The following is a 20850-nucleotide window of genomic DNA, read 5'->3' as shown; positions in this document are numbered from 1 at the left end:
ATCCAGAACCACTGGTGTATAGCAAGCCTATAGCTTTAAATTTTACACAGCCATATCAAACCCACATATGACAGCCTGTTTCAGACTTTTGGTCCTCATCTGTACATGGCAAGGATTGATATGGCTGTATGAGATTGGGCTTGGACCAGTACAACCGTGTAACCAAGCAGCTCAGGGTGACCCAAACCACTCGGAATGTATAGGTGGATAAAAGGGACCAAAAAGACCTTCTACTAAAAAAATCAAAGCTTGGTGTAATTTGCCTTCTTAAAACAGAAGAAAATCTGCAATAATTCAGCTATAAGTGAACATTTGTGATTACCCACAATGCACCGCTACTAAATATGCAAATTTTTCCTTTTCACTAGTGTTGTCCGGATCATGAACAAGGAATCTCTTTTGTGAGTCGAATCATCCGAATCATCAAAATGAGTGATTCGGATCGCAAAGGGGGCGGGGGCGGGAGCGGCACGCCCCCCTCTCAGCGGGCAGCGGGGTCCTAGAAGCAGAGCAGAGATGGATCGCTCTGTTGGAGGGGAGCCAGCCTTGCAGGGACAGGTAGATCAGAGTGAGGGGACATCGGTGCCACTGCCAGATATGTGTAGAGCACACATACTGGCTATAATGTGCTGCTGATTATAGGCTGTCTGTTCCGTAGTTGTGCACAGTGAACAAATGGGAAAGTTTTGGCTCAGAAGCACAGCTCAGTAACTTTGTAGACAGCGTGCTGGGCTAGAAGGGCAGGCACTGTGATTGCAGGGCAATATGATCCTCCTGCACTGCGCTAAACAGCTGCACTTCACTTCTGGGAATGCTTTGGGGAATGCTTTCTTTCACTGTGCGACGTTTGCATTCAAAGTATACAGATGAACATATAGGGGAAATATATGTAAAGCATATGATTGCAGCATGTGGGTATTGTGTGCAAACAAACATTTCTGCTCTCTGCTCATCCCTCCTCCCTTCTCTGTCCACTCCCTGCCCGTCTCTGTCCACCAACCATCTCCCCTGCTCTGTCCACCGCAGGGAAAGTCCTGTCTTGCTAGTCATTTCACCCCCAAATGCTTCCCTAGTAAAATGATCCGAAATTCGGATCAAAGATCCAGATCTTTTCAATGAGCCGATTTGAATCATCTGAATCATTAAAAAAATCCAAACTTCCCATCTCTACTTTTCACGCTCGGTAAGTCAAGCAAGCCTATAGCTTTAAGTTTTACACAGTCATATCAAACCCACATGTGACAGCCTATTTCAGATGTTTGTTCCTCCTCAGTTCATAGCAGAGATTGATAAGGCTGTATGAGATAGGGCTTGGACCAGTACAACAGAGTAACCAAGCAGCTCAGGGTGACCCAAACTACTAAGAATGTACAGGAGGATAAAAGAGGCCAAAAAGCCCTCCTACTAAAAAAAGCAAAGCTTGGTGTAATTTTCCTTCTTAAAACAGAAGCAAATCTGCAATAATTCAGCTATAAGTGAACATTTGTGGTTACCCACAATGCACTGCTACTGAATATGCAAATTATCCCTCTTTGCCCTTGGTTTGATATGACACTACTTCTTCTTCTTGCTTGGACCAGCCCCTTCTTCTTGCTTGGACCGGCCCTGGGGGCAGGGCGCTACTTCTTCTTCTTGCTTGAAGGTTGAGGCGCTTACTCTATTATATATATAGATAGCCAATGTGTTCAAATTCTAAGGCAGTCTGCTTCCATTGGGAGTTAATAAAAACTTTTACAGAGGCTAGGATATGTTTGAACCAAATACATTTTTTGAAATAAACACACGGTGTACCTGCAAATGAATATTACATACTTACCTCGCTGTCAATTCCTCTCAGAAGCTCACCATTTTATTCTTACAACTATTCCTCCCAGTTCTGACAGGTAATGTCCATGTTTCCCTATGGCTCAAGTGGGTGATATTACAGTATAACAGTATGCTGACCAGGAAGCTGTTATGGGGTAATGGCCATTTTTAAAATGGAGGACTGAGAATTTCATCGATCACAGTGGACAAACAGGACAGAGGAGAGGAGGAAGAGATTGAGGAGTAGACTACATCAGAGGTAAGTATGATGAGTGTATGTTTATTTTGGCTTTGAATTTTCAATTAAGGCTTTCTTCAATACATGTAGTTTGGCATAAAGTGTGATTCACCTGTGTGCTGCGTCAGCATCTGGCTTACCTTTCATGTTGCACTGTAACTCCAACGTATCTTGCAGCCCTTTAATCATGGTCTGTAACGCTGAACACTCTGCACATTATCAAACAAAACTACAGCTGTGAGTGGATCCTCGACACAGTGTAACAAAATACTGCCATGCTTCAGCATCAATGTACAGATTACATATTTTAGTAAGTTGTGTGAAAAGTAGTAAAAACCTACAACATAATTACCAATATGAATGCACAGTTTCATCAGATAATACACATAAATGCATCATGGCAACAACAGTAACTTGTAGATGGAACCATATTGGTCTTAAAGGGTGCCTAAACATGTTGTCAGGATCTGTGCCTCTGTTATCCTGCCGGTGGCATCATTAGTGAACTTTGCTGTAAACTTCCACTGTCAACCAGCTGATGTCTCCCTTGTTACTGAGAACTGTGCAGTTCCCCGGATCACCAGCAGGTGGAACTATAATGTCAGGATCTGTGCCTCTGTTGTCCTACTGGTGAAATCACTAGTGAACTTTGCTGTGAACTTCCACTGTCAAGTGTCAACCAGCAGATGTCTCCTTTGTTGCTGAGAACTGTGCAGTTCCCCGGATCACCAGCAGATGGAGCTATGAGAACTTTCTGAGAGATCACCTGATCAATGTGCTGCTATTTAAAGGAATACTTAAGTCAAAAAAAAAAAAATGACATTTACTCACCTGGGGCATCCCTCAGCACCCCGAAGCTGGATGGTGCCCTCGCAGCCCCGCTCCGATCGTCCTGTCCCCGCCGGCGGCTACTTCCGGTTCGGCGACAGCCGCCGACAGGCTGGGAACGCGGCTGATTTTCCGCGTTCCCAGCCGCTGCTATCACTCTCTATGCTGCTATAGCGTATATATAGACGCTATAGCAGCATAGAAAGTGATAGCAGCGGCTGGGAACGCGGAAAATCAGCCGCGTTCCCAGCCTGTCGGCGGCTGTCGCCGAACCGGAAGTAGCCGCCGGCGGGGACAGGACGATCGGAGCGGGGCTGCGAGGGCACAATCCAGCTTCGGGGTGCTGAGGGATGCCCCAGGTGAGTAAATGTCATTTTTTTTTTTTGACTTAAGTATTCCTTTAACCACTTAACGACCGCCCCCAGCCGATGGGCGGCGGCAAAGACCGGTCCCAAACGACCGCAATACGCCCATCGGCGGGGGGCGGCTGCGGGAGTGGCTATGCGGCGATCGCGTCATTCGTGACGCGATCAGCCGCCGGGGACTGGCTCCGCCCCCCGTTCGCCGTAACCCGCCGGCCGTTCGGAAGCGCCGGCGGGTTACTGGCATCCGGATCGCCGCTGCAACAGTGTATAATAGGCTTTGTAATGTATACAAAGCCTATTATACTGGCTGCCTCCTGCCCTGGTGGTCCCAGTGTCCGAGGGACCACCAGGGCAGGCTGCAGCCACCCTAGTCTGCACCCAAGCACACTGATTTCCCCCCCCCTGCCCCCTGATCGCCCACAGCACCCCTCAGACCCCCCCCTGCCCACCCCCCAGACCACTGTTTGCACCCAGTCACCCCCCTAATCACCCATCAATCACTCCCTGTCACTATCTGTCAACGCTATTTTTTTTTTAAGTCCCTAATCTGCCCCCTACTCCCTCCTGATCACCCCCCCACCCCTCAGATTCTCCCCAGACCCCCCCCCCAGACCCCCCCCCCCCCCGTGTACTGTATGCATCTATCCCCCCTGATCACCTGTCAATCACCTGTCAATCACCTGTCAATCACCTGTCAATCACCCGTCAATCACCCCCTGTCACTGCCACCCATCAATCAGCCCCTGATCTGCCCCTTGCGGGCAATCTGATCACCCCCCCACACCAATAGATCGCCCGCAGATCCGACATCAGATCACCTCCCAAATCCATTGTTTACATCTATTCTCTCCTCTAAACACCCACTAATTACCCATCAATCACCCCCTATCACCACCTGTCACTGTTACCCATCAGATTAGACCCTAATCTGCCCCTTGCGGGCACCCAATCACCTGCCCACACGCTCAGATTGCCCTCAGACCCCCCCCCCTTATCAATTCGCCCGTGCAATATTTACATCTGTTCTCCCCTGTAATAACCCACTGATTACCTGTCAATCACCCATCAATCACCCCCTGTCACTGCCACCCATCAATCACCCCCTGTCACTGCCACCCATCAATCAGCCCCTAACCTGCCCCTTGCGGGCAATCTGATCACCCACCCACACCAATAGATCGCCCGCAGATCCGACATCAGATCACCTCCCAAATCCATTGTTTACATCTATTCTCTCCTCTAAACACCCACTAATTACCCATCAATCACCCCCTATCACCACCTGTCACTGTTACCCATCAGATTAGACCCTAATCTGCCCCTTGCGGGCACCCAATCACCTGCCCACACGCTCAGATTGCCCTCAGACCCCCCCCCCTTATCAATTCGCCCGTGCAATATTTACATCTGTTCTCCCCTGTAATAACCCACTGATTACCTGTCAATCACCCATCAATCACCCCCTGTCACTGCCACCCATCAATCACCCCCTGTCACTGCCACCCATCAATCAGCCCCTAACCTGCCCCTTGCGGGCAATCTGATCACCCACCCACACCAATAGATCGCCCGCAGATCCGACATCAGATCACCTCCCAAATCCATTGTTTACATCTATTCTCTCCTCTAAACACCCACTAATTACCCATCAATCACCCCCTATCACCACCTGTCACTGTTACCCATCAGATTAGACCCTAATCTGCCCCTTGCGGGCACCCAATCACCTGCCCACACGCTCAGATTGCCCTCAGACCCCCCCCCCCCCCTTATCAATTCGCCCGTGCAATATTTACATCTGTTCTCCCCTGTAATAACCCACTGATTACCTGTCAATCACCCATCAATCACCCCCTGTCACTGCCACCCATCAATCACCCCCTGTCACTGCCACCCATCAATCAGCCCCTAACCTGCCCCTTGCGGGCAATCTGATCACCCACCCACACCAATAGATCGCCCGCAGATCCGACATCAGATCACCTCCCAAATCCATTGTTTACATCTATTCTCTCCTCTAAACACCCACTAATTACCCATCAATCACCCCCTATCACCACCTGTCACTGTTACCCATCAGATTAGACCCTAATCTGCCCCTTGCGGGCACCCAATCACCCGCCCACACCTCAGAACGCCCTCAGACCCCAGCCCTGATCACCTCGCCAGTGCATTGCTTGCATCTATTTCCCCCCTCTAATCACACCTTGAGACACCCATCAATCACCTCCTGTCACCCCCTAGCACACCTACCCATCAGATCAGGCCCTAATTTGCCCCGTGTGGGCTCCTGATCACTCGGCCAAACCCTCAGATCCCCCTCAGACCCCCTTCCGATCACCTCCCCAGTGCATTGATTGCATCTATTTTCCCCTCTAACCGCCCCCTGAGACACCCATCAATCACCTCCTGTCACCCCCCTAGCACTCCTATCCATCAGATCAGGCCCAATACATCCTGTCATCTAAGAGGCCACCCTGCTTATGACCGATTCCACAAAATTTGCCCCCTCATAGACCACCTGTCATCAAAATTTGCAGATGCTTATACCCCTGAACAGTCATTTTGAGAAATTTGGTTTCCAGACTACTCACAGTTTTGGGCCCGTAAAATGCCAGGGCAGTATAGGAACCCCACAAGTGACCCCATTTTAGAAAGAAGACACCCCAAGGTATTCTGTTAGGTGTATGATGAGTTCATAGAATATTTTATTTTTTGTCAAAAGTTAGCGGAAATTGGATTGTTATTGTTTTTTTCACAAAGTGTCATTTTTCACTAACTTGTGAGAAAAAATAAAATCTTCTATGAACTCACCATACCCCTAACGGAATACCTTGGGGTGTCTTCTTTCTAAAATGGGGTCACTTGTGGGGTTCCTATACTGCCCTGGCATTTTAGGGGCCCTAAACCGTGAGGAGTAGTCTAGAAAACAAATGCCTCAAAATGACCTGTGAATAGGACGTTGGGCCCCTTAGCGCACCTAGGCTGCAAAAAAGTGTCACACATGTGGTATCGCCATACTCAGGAGAAGTAGTATAATGTGTTTTGTGGTGTATTTTTACACATACCCATGCTGGGTGGGAGAAATCTCTCTGTAAATGGACAATTGTGTGTAAAACAAATAAAAAAATGTGTCATTTACAGAGATATTTCTCCCACCCAGCATGGTTATATGTAAAAATACACCACAAAACACATTATACTACTTCTTCTGAGTACGGCGATACCACATGTGTGACACTTTTTTGCAGCCTAACTGTGCTAAGGGGCCCAAAGTCCAATGAGTACCTTTAGGATTTCACAGGTCATTTTGAGACATTTGGGTTCAAGACTACTCCTCACGGTTTAGGGCCCCTAAAATGCCAGGGCAGTATAGGAACCCCACAAGTGACCCCATTTTAGAAAGAAGACACCCCAAGGTATTCTTTTAGGTGTATGATGAGTTCATAGAAGATTTTATTTTTTGTCACAAGTTAGCGGAAATTGATATGTATTGTTTTTTTTTTCACAAAGTGTCATTTTCCGCTAACTTGTGACAAAAAAAAAATCTTCTATGAACTCACCATACTCCTAACAGAATACCTTGGGGTGTCTTCTTTCTAAAATGGGGTCACTTGTGGGGTTCCTATACTGCCCTGGCATTTTAGGGGCCCTAAACCGTGAGGAGTAGTCTAGAATCCAAATGCCTCAAAATGACCTGTGAATAGGACGTTAGGCCCCTTAGCGCACCTAGGTTGCAAAAAAGTGTCACACATGTGGTATCGCCGTACTCAGAAGAAGTAGTATAATGTGTTTTGGGGTGTATTTTTATACATACCCATGCTGGGTGGGAGAAATCTCTCTGTAAATGGACAATTGTGTGTAAAAAAAATCAAATAATTGTCATTTACAGAGATATTTCTCCCACCCAGCATGGGTATGTGTAAAAATACACCCCAAAACACATTATACTACTTCTCCTGAGTACGGCGGTACCACATGTGTGGCACTTTTTTGCACCCTAAGTGCGCTAAGGGGCCCAAAGTCCAATGAGTACCTTTAGGATTTCACAGGTCATTTTGCCACATTTGGTTTCAAGACTACTCCTCACGGTTTAGGGCCCCTAAAATGCCAGGGCAGTATAGGAACCCCACAAATGACTCCATTTTAGAAAGAAGACACCCCAAGGTATTCCGTTAGGAGAATGGCGAGTTCATAGAAGATTTTATTTTTTGTCACAAGTTAGCGGAAAATGACACTTTGTGAAAAAAAAACAATTAAAATCAATTTCCGCTAACTTGTGACAAAAAAAAAAAATCTTCTATGAACTCACCATACATCTAACGGAATACCTTGGGGTGTCTTCTTTCTAAAATGGGGTAATTTGTGGGGTTCCTATACTGTCCTGGCATTTTAGGGGCCCTAAACCGTGAGGAGTAGTCTTGAAACGAAATTTCTCAAAATGACCTGTGAAATCCTAAAGGTACTCATTGGACTTTGGGCCCCTTAGCGCAGTTAGGGTGCAAAAAAGTGCCACACATGTGGTATCGCCGTACTCAGGAGAAGTAGTATAATGTGTTTTGGGGTGTATTTTTCCACATACCCATGCTGAGTGGGAGAAATATCTCTATAAATAGACAATTGTGTGTAAAAAAAATAAAAAAATTGTCATTTACGGAGATATTTCTCCCACCCAGCATGTGTATGTGTAAAAATACACCCCAAAACACATTATACTACTTTTCCTGAGTACGGCAATACCACATGTGTGGCACTTTTTTGCGGCCTAACTGCGCTAAGGGGCCCAAAGTCCAATGAGCATCTTTAGGCTTTACAGGGGTGCTTACAATTAGGCACCCCCCAAATGCCAGGACAGTAAACACACCCCACAAATGACCCCATTCTGGAAAGTAGACACTTCAAGGTATTCAGAGAGGAGCATAGTGAGTCCGTGGCAGATTTCATTTTTTTTTTGTCGCAAGTTAGAAGAAATGGAAACTTTTTTTTTTTTTTTTTTTTTGTCACAAACTGTCATTTTCCGCTAACTTGTGACAAAAAATAAAATCTTCTATGAACTCACCATGCCTCTCACTGAATACTTTGGGATGTCTTCTTTCCAAAATGGGGTCATTTGGGGGGTATTTGTACTATCCTGGAATTTTAGCCCCTCATGAAACATGACAGGTGCGCAGAAAAGTCAGAGATGCTTGAAAATGGGAAAATTCACTTTTGGCACCATAGTTTGTAAACGCTATAACTTTTACCCAATCCAATAAATATACACTGAATGTTTTTTTTTTTATCAAAGACATGTAGCAGAATAACTTTCGCGCTCAAATGTATAGGAAATTTTACTTTATTTGAAAAATGTCAGCACAGAAAGTTAAAAAAGTCATTTTTTTGACAAAATTCATGTCTTTTTTGATGAATATAATAAAAAGTAAAACTCGCAGCAGCAATCAAATAGCATCAAAAGAAAGCTGTATTAGTGACAAGAAAAGGAGGTAAAATTCATTTAGGTGGTAGGTTGTATGACCGAGCAATAAACCGTGAAAGCTGCAGTGGTCTGAATGGAGAAAAAGGCTCTGGTCCTTAAGGGGCGAAAAGACTGTGGTCCCGAAGTGGTTAAAGAGACTCTGAAGCTTTACAAAATCTCCCTTTTTACTTACAAACCCTCTTGAGCATTATGGTAGTAGCTGAAACTCCGCTATCCCGCGGCTTAACGAGTCCTCTTTGTCTCCCAAATCCCCGGGGCAAAATCTGGGGATCGCTTCCTATAAGAGGCAGAGCTTTCCGTTGTAGCTCTGCCTCTAGGCGCTTCAATCTGCTCCGATCGCTGCCTCTCCCCGCCCCTCTCAGTCTTCCTTCACTGAGAGGGGCGGGGGAGAGGCGGAGATCCGTGCACAGATTGACGCGCTTGAGGCAGAGCTACAACCGAAAGCCCTGCCTCCCGGGCAGCAAAATCCACAGTGAAGAAAGTCGTGGATTTTTGCCCCTGGGATTTGGGGGACAAAGAGGACTCGTACAGCAGCTGGATGGCGGCGTTTTAGCTACTACCATAATGCTCAAGAGGATTTGTAAGTAAAAAAAGGGAGATTTTGTAAGGCTTCAGAGTCTCTTTAAGACCAGACTTCCTAGCAGCACATTGCTAGGTCATTCTGTTTGCTTGTGCAGTATTGTGATTCTGGCCATTGATCCTGTGTTTCCTGCCTTGCCTTATTACTCTGAATTCCCGGTATGGATCCTTGCTAGCCTGACCTTTCTCTGCCTGATGTTATTGCCTGATCCTGATTTCCTGGTTTGACTCTTGCTTGTATGACTCCCCTTTGTGTATGCTGATTCGGATTATTCATTGTTGTATATATTCTGTGTGTTGCTGTATATATTCTGTATAGATAGATAGATCTCTAGGGGTTCTGGTATTGTGCTGCACCACATATTGTTTGATTGTATGTGTATGGTGGATGGTGCAGCACGGTGGCGTAGTGGTTAGCGCTCTCGTCTTGCAGCGCTGGGTCCCCGGTTTGAATCCCAGCCAGGGCACCATCTGCAAGGAGTTTGTATGTTCTCCCCGTGTCTGCATGGGTTTCCTCCGGGTACTCCGGTTTCCTCCCACATCCCAAAAAACATACAGATAAGTTAATTGGCTCACCCCTAAATTGGCCCTAGACTACAGTACTAACACTACATAATACACACATAGACATATGATAATTGTAGGGATTAGATTGTGAGCTCCTTTGAGGGACAGTTAGTGACAAGACAATATATATACTGTACAGCGCTGTGTAAGATGTCGGCGCTATATAAATACTAAATAATAATAATAATGTATATGTGAATTGCTGCACCTTTGTAAATAAAACACGTTTTCCACCTTCAAATCCAACCTGTGCAGACCTCAGTATTTTCATATATGTGATTTCTTGTTCTTGCATTGTCTTGATAAGAATCTGCATGTGCAGATCCTTACACTAGTGGTGCTTTCTGCCCTCTGAACATATCCAACAAGAGTTTGTGCTCCTGCCGTGTATGAGTGTGTCCGTAACTGTGCAGTAAGACAAAGCCGCTTGCCCACTAACAGCTCCGTTGCTACGATGCAGGTGCAGCCGTACTTGTACTTAGGCTTATGCACAGAAGCAAACTCTCAGAGGGTCCCGGGCAGTGGTGCTCAGCAGAGCTCGAATATTCGAGTAGCTCGAATATTCGAGCTCTTTTTCAGCTATTCGAGCTCGGTATTCGAGCTCCGAATAGCTGCAGCTATTCAAATGGGCTATTCGAGTAAACGCGAATAGCCCATTCACTATTCGAGCTATTCGAGCAAACGGCGCTATTCGAGCTCGAATACCGAGCTCGAATAGCGTCATAGCCCAGATTGATGTCCTTAGAGCCAATCAGAGGGCTCCCAGGCCCTCTGACGGCAGCCAATCACAGAGGGGGACCCTGGCCAGCCCCTACCCTATAAATAGCGGCTGCCATGTTCCGTTTCTCCGTCCTTGCCTGAGACTTGCATAGAGAGAGAGTTGCTCCTTTGTGCTTTGGCTTAGCAAGAGCTCTATTGTGGTCATTTACCTAGCGTTTTTGCTCACATACACCTCCTATACACACCTATATTGTTGTTAGTTAGATAGACATTGTATTTTAGTTAGTAGCTTTTGTGTTACATAGAGACAGGCCAGCTGCTTCAGGCAAGCTTACAGCTTTAGGCCTCAGGGCCTGCCTGTGTGGGCAGCTGTCCTCCTGTCCTCTGTTAGTTTATTTCTCATTAGTATTAGACAGTATTAGATAGTATTAGACAGTATTTCTGCTGTCCTTTACTACTTAGTGATTGTATTTTGTATTGTAGTTATATACTGTAACTGTACTAGGACACTCACTGTCACTGTTCATAGGCTACTAGCTCCTGCGTGTGCTTGCACTCACTGTCTGTGTACACACACTCAATTTCCTTCTGAATAGTTATATACTGTAACTGTACTAGGACACTCACTGACTGTCACTGTTCATAGGCTACTAGCTCCTGCGTGTGCGTGCACTCACTGTCTGTACTGTACACACACTCTATTTCCTTCTGAATAGTTATATACTGTAACTGTACTAGGACACTCACTGACTGTCACTGTTCATAGGCTACTAGCTCCTGCGTGTGCGTGCACTCACTGTCTGTGTACTGTACACACACTCTATTTCCTTCTGAATAGTTATATACTGTAACTGTACTAGGACACTCACTGTCACTGTTCATAGGCTACTAGCTCCTGCGTGTGCGTGCACTCACTGTCTGTGTACTGTACACACACTCTATTTCCTTCTGAATAGTTATATACTGTAACTGTACTAGGACACTCACTGACTGTCACTGTTCATAGGCTACTAGCTCCTGCGTGTGCGTGCACTCACTGTCTGTGTACTGTACACACACTCTATTTCCTTCTGAATAGTTATATACTGTAACTGTACTAGGACACTCACTGACTGTCACTGTTCATAGGCTACTAGCTCCTGCGTGTGCGTGCACTCACTGTCTGTGTACTGTCCACACACTCTATTTCCTTCTGAATAGTTATATACTGTAACTGTACTAGGACACTCACTGTCACTGTTCATAGGCTACTAGCACCTGCGTGTGCGTGCACTCACTGTCTGTGTACTGTAGTGTACACACACTCTATTTCCTTCTGAATAGTTATATACTGTAACTGTACTAGGACACTCACTGTCACTGTTCATAGGCTACTAGCTCCTGCGTGTGCGTGCACTCACTGTCTGTGTACTGTACACACACTCTATTTCCTTCTGAATAGTTATATACTGTAACTGTACTAGGACACTCACTGTCACTGTTCATAGGCTACTAGCTCCTGCGTGTGTGTGTGCACTCACTGTCTGTGTACTGTACACACACTCTATTTCCTTCTGATTACTGATTGATTATTGTAAATTCTACTTCCTGACAGTTACTACTTACTTACTGTAGTAGGGACACTCACTCAGTCACTGTTCATAGGCTAGCTCCTGCACGTGTGTGCGCGTGCGTGCACTCACTGTCTGTAGTGTACACACACTCTATTTCCTTGTGATTACTACTGATTATTGTAACTTCTAGTTGTACTTCCTGACTGTTACTACTTACTTACTGTACTAGGGACACTCACTCACTCTCTGTTCATAGGCCAGCTCCTGCGCGTGTTTGCGCGTGTGTGCACTCACTGTCTGTAGTGTACACACACTCTATTTCCTTGTGATTACTACTGATTATTGTAACTGCTAGTTGTACTTCCTGACTGTTACTACTTACTTACTGTACTAGGGAGTCGGGACACTCACTCAGTCACCTCACCCACCAACCCACTCCATTAAAGTACCCCACTTTTCACCCGCCCTTTTCAAAAACTTTTGTGTTTACGCCCAAAACATCGAAGATGTCTGGAAGTGGCAGCCAGTGCGGTTTGGGCAAGGGGAAGGGCAGCAAGGGAATCAGGAGGAGAGGGAGCAGCATTATGGCAAGCCGCGGGCGCGGCCGCGCCACCATGCACAGTTCCGCAGCAGCAGCGTCAGTGGCTAACATTCCTCCCATAGCCACTGGCCGTGGACGCCTTGGGCGCTGCCCAGCAGGAGCATCTGCAACTCACGCTGCAGAGACACAGCAGCAGCAGCGTGTAGCACCTGCTCCGATTTTCCTCCAGCCGGGTCGGAAACGTCCCATTGAGGAAAAGGATGCAGACACTGTGGTGCAACTGATGACGGAGGATGAACAGCCCGCCATCAGCTCTGCATCCGAGGCCTCCACCCTCACCACCACCACCACCACCCCTGTTCGCAGCAGCCGCCCAGCAGGGCCTGGGGAGGAGGCCAGTTCACTGTCACAAGTTGGCGACCTGTCACTCAGCAGTATTTTTACCCCAGGCACCATCAGGGTATTGTCTGCTGTTGTTGGCGATTTGGAGGAGGAGATGCTGATGGGCACTTTGGGGGATGAGGGATTGGACAGCAAGACTGTGGCGACAGTCAAGCAGCCCATCCATGCATCAGGAGAGGAGTTTGGGGGGTCATCATCCCAGCAGGACATATTTCAGGAGGGGGAGGATGATGATGACACGGTGACAGACAGAGACTGGGTGCCACCAGCTCCAGGGGATGTCGTCATCAGCAGCTCTGAGGAGGAGGAGGAGGATGCGCTTGTGGGCCTTGCAAGGAGGCGCATCATTGCAAGCATTGGCAGCAGTAGGCAGGTCCCACAGCCTGCTGGTGTCTCAGGCTCAGCAGCAGCAGCAGCAGCAGCATCTGCCAGTACCACCACCAGCCGCACCCAAGCCCCCCCCCAACCACCACAGGGAGACAGGCAGCAGCGGTTCCATGCCGTAGGGGGTTGTTTTTGTCACCAATCTGGCGCTTTTTCACCATGCCCACTGTGTACAGCAAGTACGCCACTTGCAACCACTGTCAGCGGAAGTTGAGCAGAGGTGCAGACCCCTTAAAGTTCAGCACCAGCTCGCTCATCAACCACCTTGCTGCGAAACATTTCCACTAGCATGAGGAGTTCCAGAGGCTGAAGGCATCTGGTGCTGGCAGTGGCACCACACCCATCACTGCACAGCCTTCAGCAGCAGCAGCAACAGCAGCCACCCGCCCTCCTGTTCCTCCAGCAGCACCAGCAGGAGTGCGGAAACGCACTGCTCCTCCCCCCTCTGCAACTCCTGCCGCCGACACTGAGGCCTGTTCTGGCAGCCAGTCCTCAGTGGCCTCCTCTGCTGTGTCTGCTGATTCCCGTGCCAGCAAAAGGCCATGCCAGAGCCTTTTGAGCGAGTCCTTCCAGGGGGTGGTTAGGGCTCTGCCTCCCAGCAGCCGTCGCGTGCGGCAGCCGAACGGCTTGCTGGCACGGGCCATGTGCTCCCAACTCCTGCCGTACACGCTTGTGCAGGAGGGGAGCGACATGCGTGCGCTGCTTGCTTGTGCAGCCCCAGACTGGCAGCTCCCCAGCAGACACTTCTTCGCCCGCAAGGCCATTCCTGCACTGCACCACTTTGTGATGGCCAATGTGGAGCGAGGGCTGGAGCACGCGGTTGGTGAAAGGGTCCACTTCACCATGGACCACTGGAGCAGCCGCTTCGGGACTGGCCGCTACCTGTCTTTCACTGTCCACTGGGTCAGCTTGGTGGAAGGGGGTGAGGATGGGAGAGCAGCAGCGGGCACAGCAGCAGCAACACAGTGGGTGGTGCCCCCCCGCAGGGTCAGGGGAACTGCAGCAGGTTCCTCCGATCCTCTGCCATCCTCCGGCACACCTGGCCAAACCCCCCGCCTCAGCAGCAGCGTGAAGGCCCGCCACTGCCAAGCGCTGCTGCACTTGGTCAGCCTTGGGAAGACCAAGCTGACGGCAACCCATGTGTTGGCCAAACTACAGGAGCAGGAGAGGATTTGACTGACCCCCAGAGGCCTCAGAGTCGGAGAGGTGGTGGCCGACAATGGGGCCAATCTGGTTGCCGCAATAGACAGGGGAAACCTGACCCACATCCCCTGTCTTGCCCACGTGCTGAACCTGGTGGTGCAAAAGTTCTTGCGCACCTACCAGGGGATGGGCGAACTGCTGGAAACGGCAAGGAACGTTGTGCGTCACTTCCGGCGCTCGGCTGCAGCCTGTGCGAGCCTGGAAGACGTGCAAAAGGAGCTGGAGCTGCCACGCCATCGGCTGATCCTTGACGTTTCGACTCGCTGGAACTCCACCCTGGCGATGTTGGAGCGTCTGGTTGAACAGAAGCACGCTGTCAACCAGTACCTTGCCCAGGCCACTGTTTCCACCGCTCAGAGAAGGGACAAGACCAGCAACATCCCGTCCATCGTCCCCGATGATGACTGGAGGCACATGCAGCAGGTGTGCTTAGTGCTGGCTCCCTTTCTGCAGGCCACTAACATGGTGAGCAGGGACCATGCTATGGTCTGCGAGTGGGTGCCCCTGGTTTGTCTGCTGAACAGGGCCCTCGATGCTTTGCTGGAACAGGGAGCGGCAGCCTTGGACCAGCAGGAGCGGCAAGCAGCTGCACAGTCCACCTCTGAGGGGGAGGAGGAGGAGGACTTGGTGGAGGTCCCTGACCTTGCTGCTGATGAGGGGGATCAGCACAGCGCAGCTGAGTTGGTGCGGGGGTGGAGAGAGGATGAGGCGGCAGAGGAGGAGGATGAGGAGGACAGCACTGCCGTCGATGTGCCAGCACACGTGGCCCGCCTCTTCCCAATGGCAGCGCACATGCTGGCGTGCCTGCGCAAGGACCCCAGGGTGATCCAGATGAAGCAGAGGGAGGACATCTGGATCAGCATGATGTTGGACCCACGCCTCAAGGGGAAGTTGAGCCAGTTCCTGCCGCCTGCAGGAGGAGACCCAGCGCAACAAATAAGGAGCTTGCAGCAGGCCCTTGTTAAGCGCTTGGAGGAAGCCTTCCCCCAGCCTTCCACCCCCACTGTCCAGCAGCCAGCACAGAGGCAGCAGCAGGTGCCTGCATCCAGCAGCAAGCGCCCCACAGACCTGCTGTCTCTCAGCCACGAGCTCTACAGGACTGTAGAGGTTCCGGCAGCAGTGACTAGAGAGGAGGTGCATGATGCAGCAGCATCCTCCTCCGGTCACAGCCAGCGCCTGACCCGCATGGTGGCTGACTACATGGGGTCCTACAGCGGGCTTGACAGCGATGCCCCTGTTGATCCCATGGAGTATTAGGTCAAGCGCCTGGAGATCTGGAGCGAGCTGGCGCAGTACGCCCTGGAAGTGCTGTCCTGCCCCCCTTCCAGCGTGCTGTCCGAGCGCTGCTTCAGTGCAGCTGGTGGCGTGGTCACCGAGAAACGCTCACGTCTGTCTCACAAGTCTGTGGACAGACTGACGTTTCTCAAGATGAACCAGGCGTAGGTGGAAGGCGAGTTCCTGGCCCCTGTTGTCGGCGAGAGGGGGACATGAACTGGCTAAGAACCATCGTTAATGTGCCTTACCACCCTTTACCACCTCCTGGCTCCTGCTCACTAAGCCAGCCTGGTTCAGTTTGACTATTACGTCGCCTGCAGCCACACATTTTACACCTACAGTGGGCTGCTGTGTACTGCCCTTCTGCTGTCTGTCTGTGTTTCCCACTGCCAGGGTACACAGAATTACATTCTGCTGCCACTCTGCCACCAGCTATTACGTCAAACAATAGCTATATATCTGTGTAATTGGTTTTACAAACAAAACCAAAAAACCATAAAAAAAAAAAAAAAAAAGGTTTAATTTTTCTGAGGTGCGTGGGTTGAAAACTGTGTTGTCCCAGTTGTGTATTGGACACGATGTGGGCTGCACGACCGCTGTCTGGGACCTCCTGTTGTGTTTATTTACAGCCCTGGTATCACCGCTAGGTACCAGGGCTATTATGTCACGCTGCCTGCCTGCTGCCACACTCACACTATTCCTCCATTCCTCCTGCTGCTGCTGTCTGTCTGTGTTTCTCACTGCCAGGGTACACAGAATTACCTTCTGCTACCACTCTGCCACCAGCTATTACGTCAAACAATAGCTGCTCACATTACTCCTCCATTCCTCCTGCTGCTGCTGCTGTCGGTCTGTGTTTCCCACTGCCAGGGTACACAGAATTACATTCTGCTGCCACTCTGCCACCAGCTATTACGTCAAACAATAGCTATATATCTGTGTAATTGGTTGTACAAACAAAACCAAAAAACCATTAAAAAAAAAAAAGGTTTAATTTTTCTGAGGTGCCCGGGTTGAAAACTGTGTTGTCCCAGTTGTGTATTGGACACGATGTGGGCTGCACGACCGCTGTCTGGGACCTCCTGCCTGCTGTGTTTATTTACAGCCCTGGTATCACCGCTAGGTACCAGGGCTATTATGTCACGCTGCCTGCCTCATTGACTGCCTGCTGCCACACACTCATCCTCCTCCTCCTGCTGCTGAATTTACCTCCTGCTGTCTGTGTGTTTCCACTGCCAGGGAGCACATACAATGGCGCTTCCAACATGCGTGCGCCACCAGCTATTTGTTACGCTCAAAAATAGCTGCATTTCTTTAAAAAAAAAAATTGAAAAGAGAAATAAGTGAAGAAGAAGACGATATAGAAGAAGATGAAGAAGATGAAGAAGAAGAAGATGAAGAAGAAGAAGAAGAAGAAGGAGAAGAAGAAGAAGATGAAGAAGAAGAAAATGAAGAAGAAGAAGAAGAAGATGAAGAAGATGAAGAAGAAGAAGATGAAGAAGAAGGAGAAGAAGAAGAAAAAGAAGAAGAAGAAGAAGAAGAAGAAGAAGAAGAAGAAGAAGAAGAAGATGAAGAAGATGAAGAAGATGAAGAAGAAGAAGGAGAAGAAGAAGAAGAAGAAGAAGAAGAAGAAGATGAAGAAGATGAAGAAGATGAAGAAGATGATGAAGAAGATGAAGAAGATGAAGAAGATGAAGAAGAAGATGAAGAAGAAGAAGATGAAGAAGAAGAAGATGAAGAAGATGAAGAAGAAAAAGATGAAGAAGAAGAAGAAGAAGATGATGATGAAGAAGATGAAGAAGATGATGATGAAGAAGATGAAGAAGATGAAGAAGAAGAAGATGAAGAAGAAGAAGAAGAAGAAGAAGAAGAAGAAGAAGACAATATAGAAGAAGAAGAAGATATAGAAGAAGATATAGAAGAAGAAGATATAGAAGAAGAAGAAGATAGAAGATAAAGAAGAAGAAAAAGAAGAAGAAGAAGTATATACAGTACTGAACAAAATTCTGGACACAACTTCTCTTTTCACCTTTTTTTTTTTTAAAGGAACATCCCCACATAATCACTTGCTGTTGTTACTTGGAAAAAAAGATGTTTCTTGCATCATTCACCCTCAAAACAAGTGTTGGAAGCTATTTAAGGCCAATTCGAATAGTCAGCTCGAATAATGAGCTCGAATACCGACTCGAATAGTGAGCTCGAAGTCCGAGGTCGAATCGAATAGTAAAAATTATTCGACTCGAATATTCGACTGACCTCGAATAATTTACTATTCGAATTCGACCAAACTCGAATTTTAAAAAGGGGTATTTGAGCACCACTAGTCCCGGGCAACAGCACTGGTCTCAAGGTAGTGAAAGTAGAAAGGTTTGGAGTGGCACACCTTACCGCATCAGGAGGGTGCACAGGCACGGGTGCAAAGCAGACACCCCCTGTACATCAACAAGTCCAAAGTTCGGCTAGCACACCAGGCTTCTCATGAGCAGAAAATGAAAATGTATTTCTTCAAAGCATGTGTCAAAATACCATTGATTGACAATTGTTTTGGGGCCAAACAGGATCCCCTTCCCCAGAACAGTGCAGACATATAACAATAGGTGCACCCCTGAATATATACAGACAAGTGCTGCAGTACCACCCATGGTAATTGGGTACCACCTTCTGATCAATTTGCAGGTAAACAATACACCCACTGAATAAAATCAATGACAGTAAATCCACAACCAGCATGACACATGGATCATAGGAGTGCAATACCACCTCAGATCATTATCCAGTACAAAGGATCACACTCAGGGTGCCCCTTATCCAAGAAGATCCCCCGGTACCTCACCTGTCAATCTGCTGACATTTCAAATCCATCTATCCCCGAGGCTGGAGCCGTTACTGAGCTCCGATGCCAGTGCTACCATGGTAACACTTCGTATTTCCGCTGAAGGGCCCGTGGGACTTGCTGGTCTCGAGGCAGGGGCGTAACTACAAATATGGGTCCCCCAGCAAAACTTTGATAGGTTCCCCCAATGTTTACACCCCTCCCCTCGCCTACCTCTGGTCACCCTCACAACCTGGGCGCCTATCTCACAAGGGTCATAAAACAAGTGTGGCCATCATAATCTTCACAACCATAACATGTGTAGCCACAAATACACCTGATCTGAAGGATGGATTCCTATATCAGAGGAAGGGAAGTAATGATTGGGGCCCTTATAGCTCAAGCCCCTCCCCCTGCAGTTAAAAGGACTGCTTCACTGTAGTCACGCCCCTGTCTTGAGGAGGACATGGGAAGCCTTCGGAGGATGCAGAAGTTTTCCTCTTCATAGGTAAGGATCAAACTTCTTGCTTGTATTCACCTCTGGTTTGCTTTATTTGTATGTAGAATTAGTAGAGTGTTGTACTGTATTAGCCATCAGTTAAAGCAAAACGTTTTGAATCAGAATGATACCATTTATTATTGGCTAACTAAAGGTGGGTACACACATCAGATAAAAGTCTTTGGAAAATGAAAGATCACAGACCAAATTTTACCCCCTTTCCTGTAGTATATGAGCATACTCTACACAGTCTATTCTATTGAGCTGAACTCCCCACCAGATAAAAATCTTTGCAAGATGCTGAAAACAAGGATGCTGTACACATGCAAAAGATCAGTATCTGCAAAAGATCAGTTTCTGCAAAAGATTAGTTCCTGCAAAATGCATTCATAGTCTATGATATCTGCAGATCTCATACACACCTTAACGGACAATCATCTGCAGATCAGATCCACCAGGATGGATCTTAACCACTTCACCACTGAGGGGTTTTACCCCCTGACCACCAGAGCAATTTTCACCTTTCAGCGCTCCTTCCATTCATTCGTCTATAACTTTATTATTACTTATCCCAATGAAATGAACTATATCTTGTTTTTTTTGCCACCAATTAGGCTTTCTTTAGGTGGGACATTATGCCAACAATTATTTTATTCTAAATGTGTTTTAATGGGGAAATAGGAAAAAATGTGGGAAAAAATTATTATTTTTCAGTTTTCGGCCATTATAGTTTTTAAATAAAGCATGCTACTGTAATTAAAACCCATGAAATGTATTAACCCATTTGTCTCGGTTATAAAACCATTTAAATTATGTCCCTATCACAATGTTTGGCGACAATATTTTAATTGGAAATAAAGGTGCATTTTTTTCAGTTTTGCATCCATCCCTAATTACAAGCCCGCAGTTTATAAAGTAACAGTGTTATACCCTCTTGACATAAATATTTAAAAAGTTCAGTCCCTAAGGTAACTATTTATGTTTTTTTTTTTTATTGTATTTTTTTTTTTTTTAAATTACAAAAAATAAAATAAAAATTGGGGAGTGTGGGAGGTAATGAGTTAATTTATTGTGTAAATGTAATGTTTGTATATGTAAAATGCTTTTAGGGTTTAGTTTACTATTTGGCCACAAGATGGCCACAGAGTGTTTGTTTACATGCGACCTGTAAGCGTCCGGAAGGACGCTTACAGGAAGCAGTAGGAGGCTGGGAGACTCACAATGATCTCGCTGTTTCTGAAAGAAGCAGCAGATCATTGCGGGGGCTAGATCAACGAACGGGAATGGATTTTCCCGTTCATTGATCTCCGGGCGAGCGGGCGGCGGCGTGCACGAGCGGCGGGTGCGCGCGCACGAGCGGCGGTAGCGCGGACAGCGGCGGTAGCGTGGAAGGTACGGATTTCTCCGTCCCTGGTTTTTTAGGAGGGAAAAAAGGGGCGGAGAAATTCGTACCGCTGGGGGTAAAGTGGTTAAGATCTGCAGATAATTGTCTGATCCGCAGATGAATGTCCATTAAACAAGGTGTGTATGAGGATCTGCAGATATCATAGACTACGAATGCATTTTGCAGATACTGATCTTTTGCAGGAACTGATCTTTTGC

The 20850-nt window shown here is 47.6% G+C and overlaps 1 protein-coding gene across 3 annotated transcripts in view; it reads right to left on the bottom strand.

Annotated features, from left to right (window-relative positions):
• CCDC152 (coiled-coil domain containing 152) overlaps positions 1-20850 on the bottom strand; it is a 95442-nt gene that overhangs the window by 42854 nt on the left and 31738 nt on the right. For all 3 annotated transcript variants that reach the window (XM_068251109.1, XM_068251101.1, XM_068251119.1), the window contains exon 3: positions 2185-2253. In XM_068251109.1, coding sequence (XP_068107210.1) covers positions 2185-2253 — 69 coding nt within the window. The remainder of the gene's footprint in view (positions 1-2184; positions 2254-20850) is intronic.

Source organism: Hyperolius riggenbachi, chromosome 1, assembly GCF_040937935.1.
Source record: "Hyperolius riggenbachi isolate aHypRig1 chromosome 1, aHypRig1.pri, whole genome shotgun sequence".
Lineage (NCBI taxonomy): Eukaryota > Metazoa > Chordata > Amphibia > Anura > Hyperoliidae > Hyperolius > Hyperolius riggenbachi.
Note: the sequence above shows the minus strand (reverse complement) of the source record. Positions and strands in the feature narration are given on the sequence as shown.